The sequence below is a fragment of the Numenius arquata genome, chromosome 13 (assembly GCF_964106895.1).
Source record: "Numenius arquata chromosome 13, bNumArq3.hap1.1, whole genome shotgun sequence".
NCBI classification, from domain to species: Eukaryota; Metazoa; Chordata; class Aves; order Charadriiformes; family Scolopacidae; genus Numenius; species Numenius arquata.
The window spans coordinates 12,056,257-12,080,951 of NC_133588.1; the positions used below are offsets into that span (position 1 = coordinate 12,056,257).

Below are 24,695 nucleotides of genomic sequence, written 5' to 3' on the forward strand. Positions count from 1 at the left end.
AAAAAATGGTCAGTGAGACACAAGTGTACTTATTCTTCTGTTGGGAAATAAACAAAGTTCCTTGTGAGATAAAATATAGTTCAGCTCTCCTGAAATATTACATTCTCAAAGAGTGAGTATCTCTGACACTCCACCTCGCATCCTTATAGTAGCAGGTTATTTCTCGGATGAAGCATATGGTGATGAGTGTTGCTTTACTGGGGAGACGAGAAGGCATTTAAAACAGCAGTTAGGCTTCCACTTCCACCTTGCTCTTGGTTCCCAAGAATGTGAAAGTGAGAAGCTGAGGGAAGAGGAGTGGAGGATAGGGGAGTGAGCTTGCACCTTTTATAGTTCATGTGCACCCTGAATGTTGTCACAAAATAAGTCTTATTTTTGTAATATTATATTGCACACTGACCTGGCTAAAAAGTGGGCTTAGCAAATTTGAGTTAATAGGCATGCATTCCATTTCTGCACTCCAGGCTATGATTACAGATATTAAAATGTCTAGGTTAAAATGTGACTAACAGTATTTTTGTTTAATGCACACAAAAAGCACCGATAAGTGAGGAAAGTCTTTGAACTGTGAGCTGCTATTTGTGTAGAATGGCTTTTGTGAAGTCTTTGTGGTAATAATAAAAATAGCTCTGTATGGCACAACTAATGCAGGGGAAATACACCATCACATTGCCAGCACTGGTGTATTGCCTTCAAATGTCATTAAAAATATTGTCATATAAATTGTTGGGGTTTTTTTGATTTGGACTTGGTCTTCAGAGTTCTGTTTACTTCTCTGCCACTGGTTTGCTGCGTAACCTTGCAAATACAGTTTAATACCACGTAAATTGTGATCAAGATTTTCAAAGCACATCTTCATTCAGAGGAACTGATACAGCTTGGAAAGGGTTAAATGTCCCAAGGAAATGTTCTTAGCTTGCCTCTGCCAGACCTCCTTTTCTGTGACATACTCAACTGTAATCCCAGTAGCTGTAAGTACCAATAATTTTTTACAGCAGAATAGTGCTGTAAGTAGCTATTTCTTCAGCTGTAAAAGCTATCAGGGTAGAAGAAAATGCAACACTAAGCAGAAGCATGGCTCGGTTTGTGGCTTCCATCTGATTAAAAATAGGACAGGGTTCAACACTGTTTTCATTTGTACTCGGTGATTGCTATTCCAGTACCATATATGCCAAGATTAGTCATGGTACACTGTGAAAATTAATTAGCTTTTCCTCTGATCTGTTTTTCTCTTATAGAATACCTGCTTAGTTTTCAGAGAATGTAGCTTTTTAATTTATAAGATTTGCCTTAGTGATAGCTGGTAAAAGATGTTGTGGTACAAGTACGGTTTTCTTACTAACTGATACTCTGCTTTCTGGTTCACCAGCACCAAAGATTGTGTTGAGTTCTCCTTGATACATGACTATCTGTCTCGTAGCGAGTTCTGCCTCTGGATTATTTGCCAGCCTGGAGCCACCATTTCTCGCTTGCAGATTTCTAATTCTCCTAGCAAACAGACGCATCTCTTAATTTAGCAGGACCCCCTACTTTTTTAGAGCACATGAAATTCAGCCATGAGAGTATGGGATGGACAGGTTGCTTGACCAGTTCTGTAATTCTTGTGTTGATATTTTTCTAGTAAGTCTTGTTTCAGACAGCTTGAGGGGACAGGATTTCTTCTCCCTTGTGGTCAGAAACAGCAAGCTGCCGAAGTTCGTCATTCCTTTCTTGGCAAAGTACTGGAGCTGGAAGTGTCTCAGTTAAAAAGGCTGTAGCTGAAACAGACAAAAAATGAGAGAGCCCAGGAGAGGTGCAGTATCCATTGTTCTTAGTTGGATTAGAGACAGTTTGTATTAATCCAGTGAATGGATTTAATCCTGATCTGTAGAAATGTCAGTGACATAATGTACTCTGTACATAGTTGAACAGTGAGTGGGTTTGTAGTAGGCTTGGACCCGAATGCTATCAGTGGTTGTATTTTCCTTAATCCACACTTTGAAACTAGTGTTTAGCATAAAATTTCAAGTTTCTACATGGGAGAGAGACAAGAGTGGAGTATATTGCTGAATACTCTTTAACAAACTGTGGTAGAAGCCTGTTTGCACTTGTGTTTGCATTAAGTTGTTAGCTGGAAACATTCATACATGCTTCGTGTAGAGACTTGTCAAATACATAACTTCTGAATAATTTCACCATCCTATCTGCAGAGAATATTGCTGCCTTGGGAAACGAATTTATAAAATGAGTGTCAGTCTGAGAAGTCCCTAAATGTTTCCTTTTATCTCAGAGGCCCGGCTAACTGGGAACGCTGTCAGGCATTGGGGTAATGGATCAATGCTGTAATGCCCAAGTTGTTGGGAGTGGTGCCCAGCTTGGGGCAATCATATGGTTATTTAGCAGAATTCTCCAATTTTTCTACGCTGGTCCTTCAGCCTTAGCTAAAGCCCAGTTTCCCTTCTGCATGTATTGGTGCTAAAGCAAGGTAAACCAGATGGACATTTCTACAAAGTAAAAGTTGTGACACTAGGAAGATGCTGTGCCTGTTGACATAAGCGTTTCAGGTATCTGTGCTTTATCTGGCCTTTACTTTTGTAAAATTTCAAAAATTTGTCCTATGCAAGTTTAGAAAAAAAAAAAGGATGGGTATTGACACAGAAGGATGTGGACAACTCTTCTGAAGTCTGATAGCTGTAACAAGCTGTGTAAATTGTGCTTTTTAATTGTATTTTTTGATTGGTGATTTAGGATTGTTCAAACCTGTTTTTACAGATGTGGAAGTTATTTTAACTGGTGGTAACTTTAGGAAGTGGTGACTTCTCAGGGACTGGCTGTTGTGCTTGTAAGCTGCAGACAGGCTTATATACAGGTTTTTAAGGTATTGACAGATCTCACTGGTCAAGAACAGAGGCAAATACAGATAGATTCTTATGTTACATGTAACTGAAATTCCAAGAGGGATGTGTTGTTAGATGTTTCAGTCTCTCTTTCCACTGTTTCTAGAATGTAGTCAGGTTTTAACTATGGGTTGATCCGAACAAAAAAAATCATGTTCAAATGAAGGCTGGGCATATTTTGCGTACTGCATGGGTTGATGTCACACTGTCTTCCTTGGGTTGCCCTTGGCTTTTTTTCTGCAATACTACAAGAACTGAACCCAGCGCAAATAGAGCTGCGGAAGGTGTCAGTGGCAGAAATGTTGATTCCAGTTTCAGAGATGAGATTTCACACCTGCAAACACTTGCTGGGTAGGCAGCAGTGCAGCGTGTAGTGACGGTGCCTTCTATAGGCAGGTTTGTGTTTCCCAGCACAATGCCAACAAACTCGGTGTCCTGGTTTGAGGTAGAACAGAACCAATTTCACTTTCAGCAATTCTACTTTTCGGTTAAGTCTCTTCTAACTAACTGTGCTCTCTGAAATTAGTAGCGTATTTTTCAGACAGTGTCTGCTTCTAGCAGTGGTAAGGCCTGATGTTTATAGTTAATACCAAGGAATGGTATGCAGAGAGGCTCTTGCGTATACTTATTCCTATAACAACCAAGGCCAGCTCACCTTCTCATTTACCAAGTTGGAGGGTTGGAAGGGAAAAAATGTAGAGGGGTCTCACTTGCAGGGAGGAGTGGATGGGATTGGTGACTCGGGGTCTTCATCCCATCTGCATCGTGCTCAGGATAAAAGCTGAGGGATCGAAGGGGTCAGCCTCTTCTTCTATGGCTGGCGTCCGAGGAGGATTCTGTCTGTTCTTCTGCCTTTGATGCCAATCTGTGTGTTCCTGAATCCAGATCCAGAATCCAGTTCCTGTCTGTCGCGGAGTCCAGTCTGGGACTTTCCCAGTGCCTGATGATGATGTCATCCTGGGAGCTTGATACTGGTTTTGTATATATTTTATATATTTCATTATTTTCTTATTATTTTTTCTTTTTATTATTATTCCATTAAAGTAGTTTTAGGGGTTTTTCTTGCAACCCGTAAGTCTCTCTGCCTTCTCTTCTGGGAAGGGAGAGAGGTTAAAGGGAGCATCTGTTGTTCATTTAGTGGCCAGCCCAGCCTAAACCACCACAATCAGCTAACTTACTTAGAGGGATTGTGATAAAGGCACTGAGGCTGGTTGTCTTATATTCAGGATTTTACTCTGGGTTTTCTGGGGAGCCACCTCAGAACCTTTTTCCAGTAGCAAGTGACCCAGGTTGTTAAAGAAGGTCACTGGTTAAAAATAGTATATTGGCTAGCAACTTTTGTTTTGCAGGTAATCCTCTGCTGGTAGCTAAGGGAAATTCAGTTGTTATGCCAAAGTCCAGAAGGAGCTATCTCACCTACCAGAGTCCTATTCACAGAGCTAATTTATAACAAGCCTGTGGGTGTAGAGTTGTTCTGACCTTGTGTGGCAATTCCCAAAAGAGAGTAGTTATGGTTATCAAAGCTGAATGAAAAATTCATCTTATTCCGTATTTTTAAAAAAAAGCAATAGGAATTTCCCATACACCAGAGATGTTATTAATTACTGTAAGGTTCCAAGCAGCAGAACGATTTGGCCATTAGGTGGGTAGCACCGTAGGCAAGTACTACTCTTGTGCATGTGACATTTTAGCAATGTATTAAACATGGTCAGTGACCACAGCATATTTTCCAAAAGCGCAGTGGAATAAAGTACATTAGACCAGATGTTGAAGGGCAGAACAAAAGAATCTTTTATTATAAAGGCAATGTAAGTTGCAAAACATTACAGTATGGAGACTGTGCAGTCTTCATACTGTAATTTCTCATACTACTGAGGAAAATTTTGATTTGTCACAGCCTCTGTTTTAAATTTTCTGCAGTGAAAGTTCTGTGTGTTGGTATTTATAAGATGTTCATTACTGCTTTGAGGCTTTCCAGGTGGCTCTTACCACTGTTTTCCTCCACAAAGCAGTCTGGAAGATGGTTTTCTCGACTAAACAAGTCTCATTTTCTGCGAGGTGACAAAAATTCCCTTATTCTTGTGTTTCCTATATATTTATCTTGCCTTTCCGCTATTGCCACACAAAACCTCAAAATTGTCTCCAAGCCAGTCTGATTTCGAATGAAGCAACTGTTGAAATGTGATCCTTTTATAGTGAGGCTGAATCACAATTCTTGCAACACACGCATCTAATGATAGGCACAAACTGCCTTCTGTGGACAGAGAGGAGTAAAGCTTTTAGATGTAAAATGGGTGCAGTAGGCTTTATTCTCCATTCTGTACTCCATTTAGTACCCCTGCTGAGCACAGTAAAACTTCCTGCTTAATCGAAGGAATGCTATTAGTCCACATACAGTGTCCTGCAAAGCCTTGACAGCATCCCAAGCTAGAATAAATGCTTGAATAAATAGGATAGAATACATGCGAGAATAAAGAGGATAGCACATGACTTACTGGCTGCAGTCTGTGGACATGAGGAAAAACAAACTTTAGACAAGATGCATCTCAGTAATGTATTGACTTAATTTTGGATTAATATTAGGACATAAAATATCCTTGTGTACAGTGATTCTGTTGACCTCAGGTAGGATCTGAGTTGTAGGTAGGTTAAGATGACTGTTATGTGCAGCAAGCTTTGGTATCTAAATCGTTTCATTACAATAGTCAGCAGAAATGTGTGATGTAAGCTATCAAGAACTTCTAGCCACTATTTTTGCTACCCAATTTATTTTCCTTGGCAAAATGTATTTGTACAGTCTTGCACCTTTTTTTATCTCCCACTTCCTTGACTCATCCTTTTTCCATAAGAAACTAGACTGCGGGAACTCTCTTATTTAATGGCAATTAACAGTCTTTCCCTCCTGAAATGTATGACACCAGTTGTTCAGCCTGCTGAAAGGAGGGAGAAAATACAGGGGGAGAGAAAAAAATGTTCAGAAATCCTTTTGGTTCAGGGTCCGGACTTTATAGTGCCTTGTTCTGCATCAGTTGTGTAGCTGGATTATTCTATTTTTAAGTAAATACATCATCTCCAACAATATTGGATCGTCTACTCTTAGGGTAGGGCTTAAAGAAATATTTAGGCTATGATAATCCTTCAGGAAAAATCTCCCTCTACCAACTGTATATAATTTTTCAGCTGTTTGTATATGTCTTGGTTCACTTTATCTCTGAAGTAGAACTCTGCTTATAAACTTCAGCAATGTATGTTGTTAGATCACACACAAGGCGTTGCTTTCTCGACTATCTCTAATATCCTAGTTGTTTTATGAGTATCAAGTACTAAGAGTTAATTCTAGCAACCAAATCCAAGGATTAGCGTACTTCAAAAGAAATGTTTTGATGTTGCATATTTTCCCCTGTGCTAGAAGATTATTGTATATTAAGAAATTTCTTGAAGCCTGTATGTCACATAAATCATGCAGCTTGCTCTTCTGTAGCTGGGAGTTCAATTCAGGTTGCAGGTTTAATTTTGCAATAAAAGACAATACTCATGAGTTTTCAATTAAGTTTTAAAAAAATTTAAAAAACACTGCATTTCATCTCAAGCTTTTACGGATTGTGCAGTTGTACCCTCTGCTTATGTAGGCAGGCATAGAAGCCCATTTTGTGTCCCCAAAGCCAGAGGCCAGGTTGAGTAGGTCACACTCGGGCTGTGTCAGAGCTGCCAGTAGAGTTCCACGCTCCTGGGGCTCTACTTGGACTCTGGCAAATTCATATTGTTAGCTGTTAATAAGTTAACTGTTGTACTCTCTAGAGGTTGTAGTCGGTATTTCTTTGTAATCCTTGTTGCCTCCCTTTCCACACACCAAGACTTGTCACAGTGATCCCAGATCTCTCCTGACAAGATACAAAGGGAGAGGAGGGAAGAGCATGGGGACTTTTCTAACTGAATGAAACGTAGGCTTCTATCTGCCTACTTATGCAATCGTTGTCATAACCTTTCTGTGTAAATACTTAAAGGTGCTTCTTGCTGAAGTTTGTAACTCATGGCCTAGATTCCTTCACGAAGGCAGCCCTTTGTGGTTTGCAGGCACTTCACATGAAGACTTTTAGTCTTGGCCAAGGTCTACCCCTTGGCCAAGAGCTGCAATGAGTTGGCTTCAGTGGAAAGTCATGCTGTATATATTTACCCATGGCTGTGGTTTGAGTTTGTATTACAGAAGACTCTCTAATGCACATTTGCTATAAGCAGTTTTGATTGTGTATATACCGTATGCCTTGTTTGCATATTAACATATAATCATGCTTATATCAAGCATATACCTAAGTGCATTATCTTGAATCTGCCGAGTGGTTCTTTCTTTAGTCTTGTTTGGGCTTCTTGCTTGTCTTTCCTCAGTAAAGGTGATGGAATCACTCTTCCTCGGCAGCTCCGTCAGTCCCTACTTTATTAACTGTTGAGCCTGCTGATTGAATTAATTCAGATTTGACAGAGGTTTTATTTACAGTAGTGTCTGGATAGAAGAGACTCATTCATGCTTCCATCAAGAGGAGAGGTAAGACCAGTTCAGCCCTTATCCTGTTTTCTCTGCCCAGCCACTCATTGTGTATGTTTTTTCTGGACTAGAGGCAAGATGTGCTGGTTGTTGCCCAGTTGGCAGCTCCAGAGAGTCCTGTGCACATCACTGTAGGGATTCAAGGGTGAACTGGCATCCAGCAGGAGTAAGTGGGTGTGCAAGAGGCCAGGTGTCTTGCAATGGTAAGTGTGTCTGGGAAAGAAAAATAGCTAGTTATGTGTATCTAGGGAATATGTGGAAAACTTGGAAAAATCTAAGGTAGACATGGTAGATATGGAAAGCAGTATTGTTGTAGGTCTGTCGTAGGGGATATGGGGCTGGAGTCTCTGCAGAAGAGAGGAAACATACAGCACAGACCCATGGGGAAAAAAGGCTTCATTTTGCTCCTTACTAATTAATCTTGCTTTTATTTATTCTTACGTTATTTAAAGACTTATTCTGAATTTGTGTACTGAACAATATAACTTTCTTATTAAACATTACAAAATGACCAGCTTTCTGTTACAGTAAGGTTTGACAATGAAGCACTTATTTTGACTACTCTGCAGCCTGTTCAATTTGGTTTTAGTGGGAGTTGGATGATACTTGTGTTTATAATGAATTAGAATCCAGCTACTGTGAAAAAAAAAAAATTCTAAGAACAGTATGTTGGTAAATTCAGCCGTGCCAAGGAATTTAGCTTGCTGTAACGCTTTCCTCAAGCAAGTTCCTGATCTTAGATAATGGCAGGATAGTTGTCAATGTGTGATGTGAGAGGATAAATTCATATTTAATGCTATTTGCCTTTTTCCGTGGCTCTTCAGAAGCACAGGAGGCACCACTTAGGCACGTACATTCCTAGAAGGACTTTTGTATTGCCAGTTCATGTCTATGAAGTCCTGGAAGCGTCTGCTATGGCACATTAGTTGTTAATGCAGACGAAATTAATAGCCATTACATCAACAGCTATGGAAGCAACAGTGTGACCTTCTGTCAGTAATGGAAACAACATAAGAAACTTGAGCTTTTAATTAAAATTACATTAAATGAGCAAAACCAGTTTTTCTCAGATCTTTAGGTAATGGCTTAATGCAGCGCATCTTCTGACAAAGTGTAGCAGGGTCAGAATAAAATGAGAACTTTACCTGCTGTAAATCTTGGTGGAACTAATGCTTAAACCTTCATTTATACTGAAAATCCTTTATAAAGGAAGGGGGTGGGGTGAGAGGAAATTTGAAATTTAAAAAACTTATTGAAGGGTAGAAAACATGTCATGCAGGACTTCAAGAAAAAATGGAGGTGAACTTTAACTGCTGATGCTTGTCTCCTGGCAGTTCCTGCTGCAGCCTGATGGCACATAGCTCACTAAGACTGGACATTTCTGTGTCTGCTGCTTGAAGATGGAGTAAGGGATGTGTGAAATGTTCAGAAATGCTCAGCTGTTCATTGCATCTCTTCAGAACTTAACACCCTTTAACATCTGGAAATGTCTGTTTTGAAATAACCCGTCTCACTGCCATATTAAACAGGTATACGAGAATCTAAAATTAATGGCTTGCTTATCCTATCTAGATTTACATTTCCCTGAAACTAAATTGGACACAAGAATATTGCTTTCAAGAAGAAAATTGGGAGTGATTCACATGTATTCCTAGAAAACCATAATGTCATTGCCCATGTTTTTACATAGTCACAAGTATACTAATGACTAAATGGCAATTTTCCTGTGTATGGCATGCTTAAGAAGCTTTTCTAGCTGGTTAGTTGTTAGCTGGTAGATGTTCTTTCCCTTCCCTTATCAGTTTTTTGTTAAATCTGCCATTTTCCAAAGCACATTTTTTATTTTCATGTACCTTCACATTTAGATTAATTCTATTCTCCAAAAGGTGGCTCCCTGAGGGTAACAGGCTTAAAGTACAGTAATTTTATCGATAGGTAGCTGGAGTTCTTACAGGTTGTTGCATATATAAGTAAGAAATGTTGTCATCCCTCACAGATTTTTGGGTCCAGATCTGAAAATTCATGAGAACCTAAAGTAAATAATAGGTTTCTTGCTTAACTTTTGATGTCAGCATTAGGATTCCCACATTGGGGCTTTTCTTTGCAGACAGGGGAGGCTGGCAGTTTTCGAAAGAATCAGACCACAGTAGGGAAAAGATGCCAGACGTTGCAGGACTTGAGATATCATTAGAGAAACTGGTAATACTAGGAATCGGAAACAATAAATTCTGGTTTCAAGTAGGGCAGTAAGTCAGAGGAGGAGATGCATTATCCTTAGTACTGAGCACTGACATGATGTACTGATCTGGTTTGAAGAGGAGGAGGTGGGTGGAGAGGAAGGATGAGAACATGTCACAAAAAAAAGTTGTTTACTTTGCCAGCAATTTTCTTTCTTTCCCCTACTACTACAGCAAAAATTTCTTTACTCTGTTTCCCTTCTTTCTAATCTGGAAATGACCTTATTTAGTAAATGACAACACTTTATTTCCATGAAAGTGATCATAATTTCTCACATCCAGTATCTGGCACAAGGGAACAGATGGACTGCAAAGAAGAAGTAACAAATGTAATAATACTTACGCTGGTGAGAGAGACCTTTTGCAAATGGTAACACATGAGTCTGTGTGCAGTTAGAGGGGAGGAAATTGGTCATGTTTTTTAAACAGTATTCTCCTGCACCTTGACTACCAGCTGATGCCAGCCTTGATTCACAGGTCAGAAGACAGTGGCTAATTTTATTATTTTTTTTTTAGACTGCAGATTCAAACACAGAAGGAATTGGTGCCTCATGTCCTTTGAGGATCACTGCAAAAGCTACCAATTCCTGTGTTCTAGATAAGGCTTTGTTTGTGATCTACTGGAGAGTCTTGTTTACGTATCCATCAAGCTAGGCTAGTTCTTGCTTCACATCAGGGCTGGCTTAATGTTTGTATAGCTCTCTGAGAAAAAACTGAGGTTTAGGTCAAAATGTTAGGGATTTCTTTAATTGGTGGTCAAAAAGGCTCTGTGGACACTCTTTGTAGACAGAAGCAAGTTCCTCTCCTTTGTTTTGCTTAAATAGTTAGATATTATTTCTCAAATTGTATGTGCCCTCATAACTTACACCTCCTTTTGCTAATAGCCAAACAAGAAAATGGTGCTATTAACATTGGGCTCGTTATAAATAGAATCAAAATGAATAAAGAATGAAGCTGAGAACAGTCAAAGCAGTGAAATTTTGTGTATTAATTCAATTTTATTTGCGGTTGTTTAAAGAAAGCTGGATTCTTCTGTTTAATGCAGGCTTAATGTAGTTCTCATAAACTGCATCTGTTGAAAAATGCCAGAGCAAAGCTGGGTACTGAGACCTGGATTAAGAGATGTGACAGCTGTAGGGGTGATGAAAGCCTGGAGTTTTTCATGGGTTGATGGTAAGAAGTAAGTTGAGAATAAAATCTCGTTTGGGGATGATTGCAGATAGTGGAAACTGGGAGAAGCTGAAGGGATCATACTGGCCCAAGCCTGCTGTAGCAGGGTGTCTTGTACTTCCCTTCGGCGTTTGATGCCGGTGCTGTCAGACACGTTCCTGCAGCAGAGGAATTGTGGCTCTGATCCATACGGTGTATCTGTTACCTTGTGCCACACAAGTAGAGGAGGAGACAAATAGTCAACTTTGGCATTGTTGAGGTGCTTTGTAACATTTCATTTCTAATTTCATTTTCTCTTGCTCTTTTATGCTGGAAAGTCACAGGCTGTAATTATGCAAAATAATGGGTTTGATTACAGTAAATTTTATTTCTCAGGTGCACAGAAATGCTAAGCTAAAAGGTTAACGTTTCATTTGCTTTCTGACTTGTTTTTTTTTTTATCTCCCTGGAAAAAAACCAGTGGTCTTGCTGCATTACTTCACCGCCTGGAGTGGATGCATTTCATCAGTGTATGGCGCGGATTCTATTTTTAACGGTAACTCAAAGGGGTAGCCCTGCTAAAATTACATCATTAATATACACAGCTGAAAGGAAATGGCATAAAGCACAACAGTGCTTTAGAAGATTATCTCTATTGTGTTTTCCACTTCTGTGGATGAATTATTCAATGTGTGTCATTCAAGCAGATACAGTTGGCCCACCATATTTGCAAAGCATTCAGACTTTGTTTCCTTGTAAACAGTCCCGTGGGAGAGTGTAATAAGTGAACTTTGTCTGCAAAAAAGAGTAGATATGTAATAGGTATTAGTGGCTTGGGGAGGTCAAAGTTTGTGTTTCTTCCTGTCCGTGTTATTAAATAGTTCAGGGATTTGCTAGATATCCTGCTATTTCAAAAGATGGTGGGGAGGTAGAGCTTTAAACTCCAGTTTTGCTAGAAGTGTATTTAGTTTCATTCTGTGCCGCCTGCTGACGAATCCAGTGGCAAGTGTGGAGATTCAAAGCTTCAAGACTTTGAGGTTTTTAGTAGATGGGTTTTGTTTTGTTTCTGTTCTTTTTACTTCAGTTCCTGGGCATTCTCACTGCCTTGGCAAATACTAATTACATCTACTTTGGCCTTCTCTTCCCTCTTGTGTTTGCTTCATAGATGTGTTACAGAAACAGTTGTCTAATAGTCTTACGGTATCTCAAAATAAGCTTAAATGCTAAATTAGAACTTTTTTCTGTCTCTTTGGATTAGTGGTCAAATCTTGTCTGGGATCCAGAATGAAAGAACAGTGATTTATACAAAAGTATAAAAGGGAACAAGAATATTAAAGCCTGAGACCAGAGACCTGAAAATGTACAAGGACATAATTGCCAACAAAAGGAGAACCTCACAGAAGTGGTTGTGCAGAGGGATGTTTGTTTCTCACTGAGCTAAGCACTTGAATGCATTTCTGGCTCTTGGCAAGACTGTATGTACTCAAGGTTTTGCCTATTGTAGATTAGTCCCTTAGTCTGCCCTTTGTACCTAGTATGCTAACAGAATACATTTTCATTGTTAACAAGGTTTTCACACTATAATTCTTCAGGAAAAAAAAAAAAAAACAAACCCTAAGGTGGTATAAAATTCCTTTGTCCTTGCTGCTCGTGCTTACTTGTTATTGCAGCCTTAGTCATGAGTTTCAAGATGATGATGCTGTTCTCAAAAATGCAGAAAACAGCACGTGCTTATTTACATGAGCATTAAACTATGCTAGTCTGGAGTAGCTGTCTTTCAAGCAAGACTAACTGCCTGTATTCACGTGCCTTGGAGTTGGAAATGCACATTTCTGCTGTATTTTTGCTTGGGAGCTGGAAACTATTAACTCCTTTAGGTAGCTGAAGAAATCCTTTGGCCGAGGCTGGAGCAGAGACCGTCTGATCTCAGCGCCCTGGTGTTTTATCACCAGATTTGCCCTTCAAGCCAGGGCGTGCTGGCTGAGCAGCTGCTGCCTTGTAATCTAACTGACAGGGGGCCATCCCTGCCGATATATGGTTACCTTCTGCAGCCCACAATCTGTATTTGACTCTGCTGTAGGGAAAAAAAAAAAAAAAACCACAAACCATATGTCTATATAATATGTATAATTAATATATATACACACATGTAATGTTCAGGTCCTGACTTGGTGACTTTCAAGCTTTGCTGGGCAAATCCTCAACGGATGCAATTGCGATTGATTAAAACTGTACTTGTTTTTATGCAGTGAGGATTTTGTCTTGTTAATAAGGAGTAACAGTGGATTATGATTATCCAAATGGAACCCAGAAGACTTGAATAAAATCTTGTGTGATGAGGAGAAATTAACAGGCAGTAGGCAACCTTAACTCAATTCCTATTTTCCTCACCCTGCAAAAAAAAAAAAAAAAGGTGGTTTGTTGTTAGTTCAAACTGCACTCAAAAGTGGCATCTTGCATTATTTCACTGGTGGGTGACTCAGTTTGTCCATCTGTGTTTAGGACATTGCTCCAGACTTCAAAGCGAAGGCCAGCTCGGATTCCCAGCTGTGGTGACTACCTGAGTGTGTCCTGTTTTCCCTCCCCAGCTGGTTTCCTTTCAGGGGGCATTGAGGAGGTTTGTGTTCCCTTCCTAAGCTTGGGGAAAGCGGCTGTTCCATGCAGACACACCAACTTCAAAGGCTTCAGATGGATAGGGTTTGTTTCCTCTAGTGACGTTTGGGATTCAGCGAAGCCTGGGTTTTCTGGAGTTTGGTGCACTTGCCTATAAAAACAGTGATTAGGGAAAGGACGGACACTACCCAGGGTGTTTTCCATGGAAAACGGACTTTGCATTTCTAGTTTTGTAGGTGAATGTAGCATTCAGATTAGAACTAATAATCTGGCTTGCTTTGGGTTTGCGGGGGTTCAGTGAATTATCTGCCAGAGAAAATCCTTTCTAGGCAAGCATAAGGCTTCTCTAGGATGAGTTAACCTTCTCTTAAAAATATGAAACAAAGCCAAATTTTTGTTTAAAAGTGATCTAAGAACAGCAAATAAAATAATCACTTGGACAGATAAAACTAGACTAAATATACAACTGCATATTGCTTATCCAGTAAGTTAAAAGTATTTATATACAATGTTGAACATCTCTCTTGATTGCAGAGATATTTTTACTAGCATGTGCTGTGTAATGAGATATGGGTAGCCTGCTTATTTTAATTGCCTATACAAGAATGTATGCTAGCGGTTACTGAAGCTGCCTTCGAACTGAATGTTTGGGCCTATGGTCACTTTTGCAGGAATACATTTCAAAATGAGCTGCGCGTTCCTCCGGAGAAGTCTTCTCTTGTTAAATTGGAGAAGGAAGATGAGTCATTGGGCCGGATTTCTAAGAAAATTAAGTACACAGCTGCATTCATAACTTACACATGCTTTTCTCAGTTGTATGAAAATAGTTAATTAGATGCAGTTACATGTAGAATTAGCCAGCTTGGGGAATTAGGCAGTAAATATATTTTACAAATTGAATTCTGAAGTGCTTTTTTTTAAAAAAAAAAAAAAAAAGCAGTCCCCCAGCCCGCAAGCAACAAAATCTGAGCACATGCTTAATTTCAAACACTGTGACTGGTGGCTCAGAATTTGTTGTAGGATACCTTTAAGCCTTCAGTGTTGCAAGTGTTTACCTAAAATCGTGCTTGAAAATGCCAAAGTGTTTCCATGGTATTAAAAAACATAGTTCAGGATTTCTTTTTGGATATGTTCAGCCTGACATTATAAAGAGATTCTTCTTCGCTTGATTAGAGCTGCTTGTTCAAAACTGAATTGAGGAATCTGTTTACCTGTTGCTTAATTGTCCCTAACTAATGTCAAACTCCTGCAGCCTTTCTTGGCTCTGTGTCATAGCTCTATTTCTGCCCTGAGCATTATTATATATATTTCAACAGCATATCCTTGGTTAAGTATATGTTTCAAGGCACAGCACCTGTTTAGTGGCATATGTTGGTGCTCAGATTTAGTAAGGCAGCGGGGCTGTTACACAAATATGTCCAATACAGCAGCCCTTCCTGGATAATTTATTCTCTAAAAGCTTTTTCTGGCATTAGAAAAGAAACAAGGCAACTTGTAAGGCAGTTGTCTCTTCAGTGGTGATGGCAGGCAGTTCAGCAGCAGTAAGGCAAAAGTTAGTACTCTTGGCCTGAAGTTATCTGGTAAGAAAAGCCTTCAAATTATTGTTTGAAGCTGTATCTTGACTTTGAAAGCAGCTGGCTGATTCTTCTGGATTTTACATCTTCCTTTCCAGATGGGAGTCTTCTCCAGCCTCCAGTACAGCCAGCTTTTTGTTTTATTTAAGCTTTTGAACCCAGTGGAGTTTCGAAACCATTCTTTAGGTTGATTGGCTTTTGTGGTTGGCTTGAAGTGCTGACAGAATCATTCAGTATTACTCAAAACAATGTATGAATTCAATTAAAATCTTAGAAGCTAAGATATACAGATATATTTTTTTTTTTAATCTGTCTTTTTTAGAGAAACAAGGTCAGTTAGTTGGCAAGGTAGATAAGCCAAACTGGGAAATCGCAGGAACATGAAAACTACTAGTTTGACTGGAGGCGAGTGATACAATCCCAGCATATTATTGCTTCCTATATGCTGCCAAAAGGCATGCAGTGTCCTTGATATTTTTTATTTTTTTGTTTAAAAGCTGGGTAATTATTTCCTGTGGAATATTGTGCTTCATAGTCTTCAGTCTGGCTTTAAATTAAAAGTAGGATTAGCTTGTCACTTAAACTCATAAGTACGTGTTGTTCTTCATTTTAAATATTCTCTAAATTGGAAGAACTCTTATTTCTTACAAAGAAAAATGACAGTTCTAAGAGTGTTTCTTCTTTTAATGTTGCTGCTAACAGAAATTTTTCATTATGTCCATGAAGCTTTAATTTCCAGTGTCTTCCTGTGTGGTTTTGTAGAGGCAAGAGCCAGCCGGAAAACTTTCTTGCAAACTAGTAAAACTGTTCTGTTTGGTTATGAGTTTTTTCCTAGCTGGAGCTTGCTTTTCAAGCAAACGCCATGGAAAAGCTGCTCTCTGCTATTCTACTTTCAGTCTTAAGAGATACCAGCAGAAAACGGGATGATGGACCCTGTTACGAGGCTGAATTGAGTCCTAACAAGTCCAACATACTTTAAACTTGTGTTCTTTTCTCCCTTTTTTTCCACAAAACCATCTGTCTTATGAAGAGAAAAAGATCAACTTAGTATTGACTTTTAAGGAACCACAAACTCTTAATCTTAAGAGAAGTAAAGGCCAAAAAGTGGAAATGCAGGAGCAACAAGTGATACGTGTTCAGTAACTGCCAGCCAGTAGTTCTCGGGTCGTGGGCTGCTTCATGAGCTTCCGTCACAGGAATGGGGCAGAATACTAAATTTTCCCTCCTTTGTTTTTCTAAATGAAAGCTGTGACGGTAATTAGTCCTGTCTCCTGAATTTGTGTTAGCCAGGCAGAATTAGTTCCTGCAGGATACTTGGTTTAAAGAATTCGGTAATCGGAAAATGACTGCTCCATTTGGAGTCTCGAGTGAATGTGTGACTTTTTTTTCAAGAGCATTTCAATGATTTTTGTACTGCTGTCATCATTACTAGGTTCCAAAGATACGGTAAATATAGCAGTCTTCTCCCTGGAACATAGGCTTTGATTCCTGGATGGTTCAGGCTTCATGGAGTACTTTGAAGGTACCTGATGTGGGAAGAATAAGCAAAGATCTCACTATGCTTTCACATCAACCACTATTTTTCTGCCCCTTCTTTGGAAGGGGGAAGTAAATGCTGTATAATTTATGGTTCATTTTAAAAATTTCTTAGCAGCAGCAGGTTTATATTTGCATAGAGGTTTTGTTCCAATTATGCCTTTTCACACGATGTTTTCTCGATCCATAACCACTGTATTATGTGAAAATGGGTTAATATCTTAATAAATCACCCTGCTGTGTCTGGAGAGTTCTGAGAATGAGATATCATTTCTCTTCACTGCTAATATAATCATGAAAGGTCATTCTTACATGACAGCTTAATGTAGTGAACTGAAGAGAGAATTGCTTCATCCCTTTCTATATTTGACTTTTTCCAGAAGAAGTAAAATAACATTATTTTCAAAAAGAAAATTTCATTACCCGTTTCCCCTCACTTTTAAGGAAATTCTCTAAGCATAGTTCTTGATGCTCTCAAGTGGAAGCATTTTTTCTCCTCTAGTGTAACTATAGACAGACAAGCTCATAGCTGAGTGATAGGCACTTGTCACTTAAATTTACCTCTAATACTTTTTAATTGTTTGACACTTGCATTTTAAAAATATATGTTCTGCCTTTTCATGTTCTTTCCCTCCCCAGAAGCACAGTTTCCCTAAGTATGAACACTACATACCAGTGAGCATCTCTTGTTACATTATTTGAACTCTGGCCCATCAATATTTTGATGCAGGTTGGGTGTCTCCTAAAAGGAGTAGTTTGTGTGTGAGTTAATGTGTCGTGGAGCGATCCAAGGTGTGCTTTTGCTGGCTGTTGAATAGAGCAAAGTTCAAGTTGAATGGTTTCTGTGTCATCCTCTTAGTATTTAGTGATTCAGAGCCTGTTAGGTCCAAGTTTGAAAGTTCGTCTGAGCCTTTGGTGAAATGAGGCCTTGGGGATGTTCTTCCAGCGAAATCTTTCCTCTGAAGAAGTCTCAGGGACAGATCAACAGTGCCAGCTCTCTTCTGGCTTTAATGACAAAACCATTACAAGTTATGTCATAGTTCTCTGATTTGTTGAAAGCAATTGTAGTAAATAAACATGAGATGGACCTCATTTGAGGCTTTGGGACGTACCATCAACACCAAGCTCTGGGCAACCTGGAAGATGCTGATCAATACCCGAGTCATTTAGTTCTTGGTTCTCACTGATCTGCTCATCTTACAGACTCTGGCCAACCATTTCTGTGTGTGCTTTGAAAAAACTAATATTTGATTCTGCAAGTTTTCTTCAGGCCTCCGGTATTCCAGTTAATGAATAAGTTTCAAGAAGTAGGAGGCTAGGGAAATAAAATAAATTTAGTTGATCAGAAAACTTAGTATGTTTGTGGCAGAAGAGGATTAATGTATTTGCTGATAAGAAGGGTATATCTTAGGGTTTTTTTTCGTTCTCCATCATAAGGTAGATAAAAAGCTTTAGAAAGATCAGAAATTTGAAGGCAGGAAGCTTTCTGAAAAACAGGCAAAAGCCCCCTCTTAAGCTGATACTTAGTTTAGTTTCTCAGCTTCAATTCAGTTGATCTTTCTGTTAAAAAAACCACCAAACTGCAATTTCATGTGCTTTGTGACCATAAATATGCTTTGAAACTAGGGAATAAACTTTCTCCTGGTTTCCCTGACTTTTGCCTGTATGTATGGGAATATAAATACTGGTGGGTTTGAGGGCTGAGAGGGAAGACTTTGTGGATTTTTGTTTCCAGTTTTTGTGCAGTCACTTGGGGTTACCTTCTGATGTCCAATGCACAGCAGTGATTGAGCAATGCTGCTTTTGAAGTATTTCTTTTAGAAAAACAAGAGGAGATGGCATGTGAAAGTCTTGGTGCTGCATTTTTGGTTACCACTTCTGTGTAAACAAGGATGTGGAAAGTATTTTATTAGTTCCTTTTTGTCGGTTAGACCTTTTCAGCAAGAATTCATTTGCTGTGTTTGTGTATTTCCATGAAGGCACAGCTTCATGCATGAAAACTAATAAATCCTTAAATCCAGAAGCATTAATTATGATTATGTATTTGTATAACAAACTAAAGAATTTTACTTAGGATTTTTTTCCTGCTTAAAAATAAATGGTAGCATTTCTGCTTTTTTGTCAAGTACCATGTCTCAGGTTCAACCCAGTCTCATGGCACTCACATTTTACCACCTGAATGTTGGAAAACAGCATTTCCGTGCTACATGCCATGTAAACTCAACCTACGTGTGATGACTTAATAAAAAGGGAAATAAGTATAGAGTATAGGTATAGAGTTAGAAATTACTCCTTCAGACCGTGTGGTAAATAAATTTTTCCTAGTAGTCATTCACTGGCATTCACTTTAACCCAGTTGCTCAGCTCTCGTGCTGTGCCCCTGCTTTGCAGTTTTACCTGTAATTTTTAACTAGTATTGCACAAAAGAAGCTCTAGACTCTCATGTATGTTTTCTTTTGGTAAAGAAAACTGCTAAAAGAAAAATGAAAAGCCCTGTATAAAGGTATTCATGAAATCAAAGGAAAAACATAATGGTACAAATTATCTTGATTTGCACAGTAGAACTGGTGGAATGGATGGTTGATTTAATTCTAAAGCGCTGCTGTTAGTGCTGAAATACTGGATGTTATTAACAGGGGCTAGCCTTCAATCAACACTTGTGATTTTCTTGAATTCTTTACTTTTTCAGAAGGAACGCAGACATTCTCAGCGTCGATTGAGGCGTTAATCTTTCTAGTCCTTTTACTGGTTAACAGTGACTTGATGCAGAAATTGAAAGAAGGGAGTTATAAAAAACACCACCTACAATGGGACATTAAGGTGGCTTCCAAAAATGATGTCTTTTCTGCTTTGCCCACATCCGTTGCATGTTTTACCCTGACCTTGGCCTGCCAGGAGCAGCTAAGCCTAAAGTATTTGAATGGGTCTTTCACTTTATGTAGCCGCTGACATTTTAGAAGGAGAAGGTCCAAGATCCTGGTCATTCAGAAGAGAGATGCTGCTCAGTGGCTGGCATCAAGGAAGCCAGAGGTTTAATACCTGGTTGGGAGAAGGAGTTGTCTGAGCCTTCACAGAAACACTCAACTGATGAGATGACAAATGCACTAATATCAGCCAAATGGGTAAAAAATCCAGGCTAAAATAGGAAAATGGAACTGAATGAAACATCTTCAAACTCACTGGATCTGTTTTACCTGGTTGGATGAGGCTTTGAGCAACCTGGTCTGATGGAAGGTGTTCCCTGCCTGTGGCAGGGGGGTTGGAACTAGATGATCTTTAAGGTCCCTTCCGACCCAAACCATTCTATGATTCCACATCCCAGCATCTCTGCCCTTTTCTAAATGATCCCACAGGATAGTTGTAACACAGAGGGTGCCACAGCCTCTATGGGGGTTTCTCCTACAGCAATGAACTTCCAGAAACTTCCTTTGTATTCTTATATCACTTTCATATATCGTTTGTGATCTCATCCTACTGTTCCACTTACCTGCATTAATTTCCAGGGTTAATTACGGATAAATCTCTATGACCAAGTCTCCTGTGTCCCTCTGCCAATGGAGCTTGGAAAGCCCAGCACTGAGGGAGGCATGTACACACACTCACACACACACACAAGCACTTTTCCTGGCTCGTTTTCCAGGGCAATGCTGGAGGAGAGGAGCAGATGGAAGGGTATGTCTCCGAGATCTCGTGTTGTCACCGATCCCCTGCCAGGCTGCTCTGCTCGGGGTCTGCCCCATGGACAACAACAACCCCTGATGTGGAGAGTGTCTTGTGGATGAGCTCACATTGAATAGTTCCGGACCTAAAGCTTGGATTTTAAAATAGCACAAATACACTTGCTCTGACTCTCTCCTCAACTAGAAATGTTAATTTTATTTTTTTAAAATCCCCTAGGTTGGGAAGCCTAAGTGTTGCTGAATTCAGCATCCTGAAGAGACAACAGTATCACGTGTCTGTAATTCTGTACAAAGGTTTTCTTGGTCATGGAATCATTTATAGCGATATTGGGTAGACTCAGCTCTTTGAGCAATTTCCTGTGCTTTTGAGAGTAAATACGGTAAAAACAATTCTCTCTTTTTTTTTTTTTCTTTACTTTATAATTTGTTAGACAGCAAATTTAATACCCACTCACTCCTGCGTGGTAGATAGCACCTTTTTCTTCCTGAGTTTTGTATGATTGATTGCTCTGAATAAAGTTAAGCTTCATGGTAGGTTTAGGAAGGCTATTTTAATAAAATCCACCACAAGCTAAGTAATACAAAGAGTATGTCAGAGGCCACATAACAAAAACATGCAACTTGACAAATGAAACAAGAGCTCTAGAATTTTTTGGATGGATGATATTTTTCACAGGATTAGCTAGTGGGGAGAAAATTAGGGGGGCACTTTGTATAATATTAGAAATTATCCAGTCAATTGTCCCTAGAAGCGTATTTCTGCTGCACAGTGAACTGTATTTCATTATCTACAACAGACACTAATGTTACAAGGTTGAGTTTAGAATCACTGCAGTCAGTGCAGACGTATCTACCTAATGGTTCAACCTCTGCTAATTGCAACCATTTTCCAGAGGATAAATTCATGGCAGCACGTTACATTGAGTGGACAAGTTCAGCCCAGAACTTTAGCGTGAAAAGGTCATGTAACTGTCAGCACAACAGAATCCACGAGGTGATTTAAATTTTGTTATTAATCCACGTAGTAAAACAGAAATAGCTTTATTTTTTATTGATAGGTAATCCTATTTTGCTCGAATTGCTGTAGAGGAGTAATGACTAGATAGAAGGGATGGTATTTGAGTACTGTAGAAATGCCAATGGTAAGAACAGTTCAGCAAAGTGAGGCTGGAGTTGCTATAAAGGACAAATGTGAAGTAACACTCGCTATGACTTTCCGGCTTTCTTTGTCCTACTCCACAAACAGATGCTGCAGCAGTTGGCACTAGGCTTTCTACATGTTGTTTGCTCATCCCTCAGCTGTTTCACCGACAGTATGGTGATACCCCCTCTCAATATCCACTTTACAAGCTCTTTCTCATTATAATTCTGAAGTGCATATAATTCCCATCAATATTCAGTATATTTTAACTGTGATCACAATTAAGGGTGCCCTGAATTCTCTTAAGCAAATTGTGCCGAGGTAGATTTTTTTCTTAAAATGGCAAGAAAACCTCTGAACCATGTGCATGTTTAAATCTTCATGGTGCTACATACTGTCTAGATAGCTCATGAATATCTGGTGTGCAGAAGATGTATTCCTGCGGTGCTCAGCGTGCGGTGTAACAGCACAGTAGTACACAGTAGAGAGGAATCTGCTGAAAACTTTAAGAGGAGCAAGTCTCTACAAAAAGCATAATACGCAGCAGAAAGTAGTAAGTAGTGAACTGACATTATTCATAAGCTCAGAGTTTTATGTTATTGTAATTGGGAATTAGGTGGAGAAGGAACGGTTGAGATGATCATATGAATGTTAATTCTGTATTTTAAAGACCAGCGTGAACATCTGTAAATCTATTTAAAGCTCACCAGTTCTAAACTTTTCGACTGCAAATAAATAAGACTCAGAGAGGAGATCTTCAAAACAGCCAAGATGGCCACAATAAAGACTTCAGGTCACAATTGTTTTAAGGTAGAGGAAAATCAAGCTCCAGACGGGCACCGGGGTGGCTTTGGCTGAAGTCTCCCTGCGAGGAATGGGGAGCTGCAGGGCTGATGGAACAGGTTGCCTGGTGTAACATCGTCACTGTGACTTTGGCACTGCAACTGTATTGTCAGGCAGTTGTGTTATGAGGAAGTGATACATGCTAAATATAGGTTTGAGTCTTGCAGATAATATAGTGTACAAATAGTCTCGAAAACAGGTAAACATCTTGTAAATGGTGATTCCCCGGAAACAAAGTGGTAGGGCTCTGGGTTTCGCTTGTTAGAACCGCAGAGCAGAAACACAATATACACAGCACGCATCCCTTCAAGTGCCTGTCTCTTGGAGGTAAAATGGTAGTGACTTTATTTTAGTATAATTGCTTTTGAATTTATAAAGCAATGTAAATTGGCTTTTTATAAGAAAAATTCTGTCTGTGTATCCCCATGTGTGCAGTCAAAAGGCAGGAGAAACTTGCAAGAGAAATAGAAAGTCAGTAAAATAATCTTTGTAAAGTTTAGCGTCGTGGAATTTCTGATCTGTGCGTATTGGGAAATGAGAGTCTCCATGAATCTACCGTATCAAGTATCTGATGCATAAGACCATGTCTTTAAAGGCTGCGTATCATACATGGGCATGGAAGCAGTGACCTGTACTGTTATTCCACCCTTTCCACAGTAAGATCCTGTTTTTACTGACAACTTACTCAAATTGTGGTAATTGAGGCTGAAATTTTCCATGAAAGGGCAAAGAGGAATCATGATGTCAGCACAGCGATAAAAACACACTGAACCCCTTGCAAAATCAGCCTCTGAAAACACGGTGACTTTTTGCCCGTCTTCGTTTCTCTGTGTGCCAGTTTTCCCTCAGAGGGATGGTATTTGCTTCTTGATGTTATTAAGATGAATCCATGTATTTGTGCAGCGTTCTGTTACTACGCCGATGAGCGGTATGATAAGGCCATGGGGAGGTAAAGACCTTTGCATTGAGTGTATTGGTTTGGGTACCGGTTGAAAAGAAGCCTTGCTAAGGCTGGAATCGAGAGTGTCACGGAGCAGTGGTACCAGCCTTCCCATCTGCCCAGCGAGGCAAGTCCTGGTGCTACCAAAGAGTAATCGCTTTTGCATGCACGTGAGAATATCCTCCTCATTCTCCTAATCTCTCTGTTTTTTCATAGTGAGTGTTGAAAAAGTGGAATTAAAGGGACTGGCACACAAGAAAAGTGAAAGAAATGTTGAATATTCCTTTGAGGTAAGTTTTGGTGATTGGTTGTTGTTTGTTTTTTGTTTTTTTTTTTTTTTTCTATGAAAGAAGGGGAAGGATGATACTTCAGGAGGAGTTAATTTTTCAAACCTTATTTTTAGATCCCAGAAACTGGTCTAGTGGAGCTCCTGGGGGATAGATGGTAGTCACTTTTTTTAATCAATGATTTGGAAGTAGTCAGAAATTGCTGTTGGTGAATATTTGTGGATGATGCAGTATGGGACACAGGCAAAATAAAAATATTCCCTCTAATGCAGAAGATTGTGACAAGGTATATATTTAGGGGAAGATATCACGCTACACTTAGAGAACGGATATCAATGTGCTGGAGTGCAGAAGCTAGAAAGAATTTAAATCTTCTGGACAAAGAAGAGAATTTAGGCTCTTAGGGCAGTGCTGCACGTATGGGAAAAGAGGTAGGATGGTCATTCATCTTTGCATTCAGCATTGAGAGTGTGAGACTGTGCCTATGGTTCAGACCTTACTGGTTTTAAAAGTGGTGTTGAAGAGTACAGAAAACAACTATGGAAATTATTCAAGGCTTGAGGATAATTCTATGTAGTGAGAGACTTAAAGAACTTGACTGAAAGATGACTTTTGAGTATCATATAAAAGCATTTTCAAAGGGAAGAAAATATTTTATGGTAAAGGGGACATTCATCTTGCAGAAAAAGGCACAAGAGGAACTGTTGTCTGCAAATTGAAGCCAGACAAATTCAAACTGGAAGTGAGAATAGTTTCTTTGGAATGAGCATGGTTAGCCACAAGCTGGTAGGAGAAGTGGCTTCCCCCCCCTCCCTCCCTGTTTTTACTCAGTTGTTGGAGGTGCAGTCATTGCTCACAATTTCTGTGGAGGGATTACTTCATTCTGTGAAACCTTCTGTTAATAGCGGAGCCTGGAGTCTGGGCTCTGGTGAGGAAGAATGACAAACTGCTTTGCTCCCGTCTAGCTGGAACGACGTATTCCAAAATGTAGAATGCAAAGCCCAGAAAATGTCTTTGGTTTGCTTAATGAGGCAACGGAGCCAAAGAGTTGGTGAGAAAAGGAGAACCCGAAAGAAAATGGACAGTAGAATTTCAATTATCTACAGCTTTTACCCCCCCAAAATTTTTTTCTTTAAAACTCCCACCCAAGATAGAGCCTCAGTTCACATCTTCTTGTGATGTTGAGAGCATTAATCTCTGCGTGACTTGATTCATGGATAACGTTCTGAATTTTCTGAATCCCATGATTGTTCCAAATGTCATCAATATTAGAAAGGAT

At 39.4% G+C, this 24,695-nt stretch overlaps 1 protein-coding gene across 1 annotated transcript in view; it reads left to right on the plus strand.

The window, feature by feature from the left end:
• ZCCHC14 (zinc finger CCHC-type containing 14) overlaps nucleotides 1–24,695 on the plus strand; it is a 51,112-nt gene that overhangs the window by 14,287 nt on the left and 12,130 nt on the right. The window contains exon 3 of the mRNA XM_074157948.1: nucleotides 23,346–23,419. Within this exon, the coding sequence (XP_074014049.1) occupies nucleotides 23,346–23,419 (74 nt within the window). The remainder of the gene's footprint in view (nucleotides 1–23,345; nucleotides 23,420–24,695) is intronic.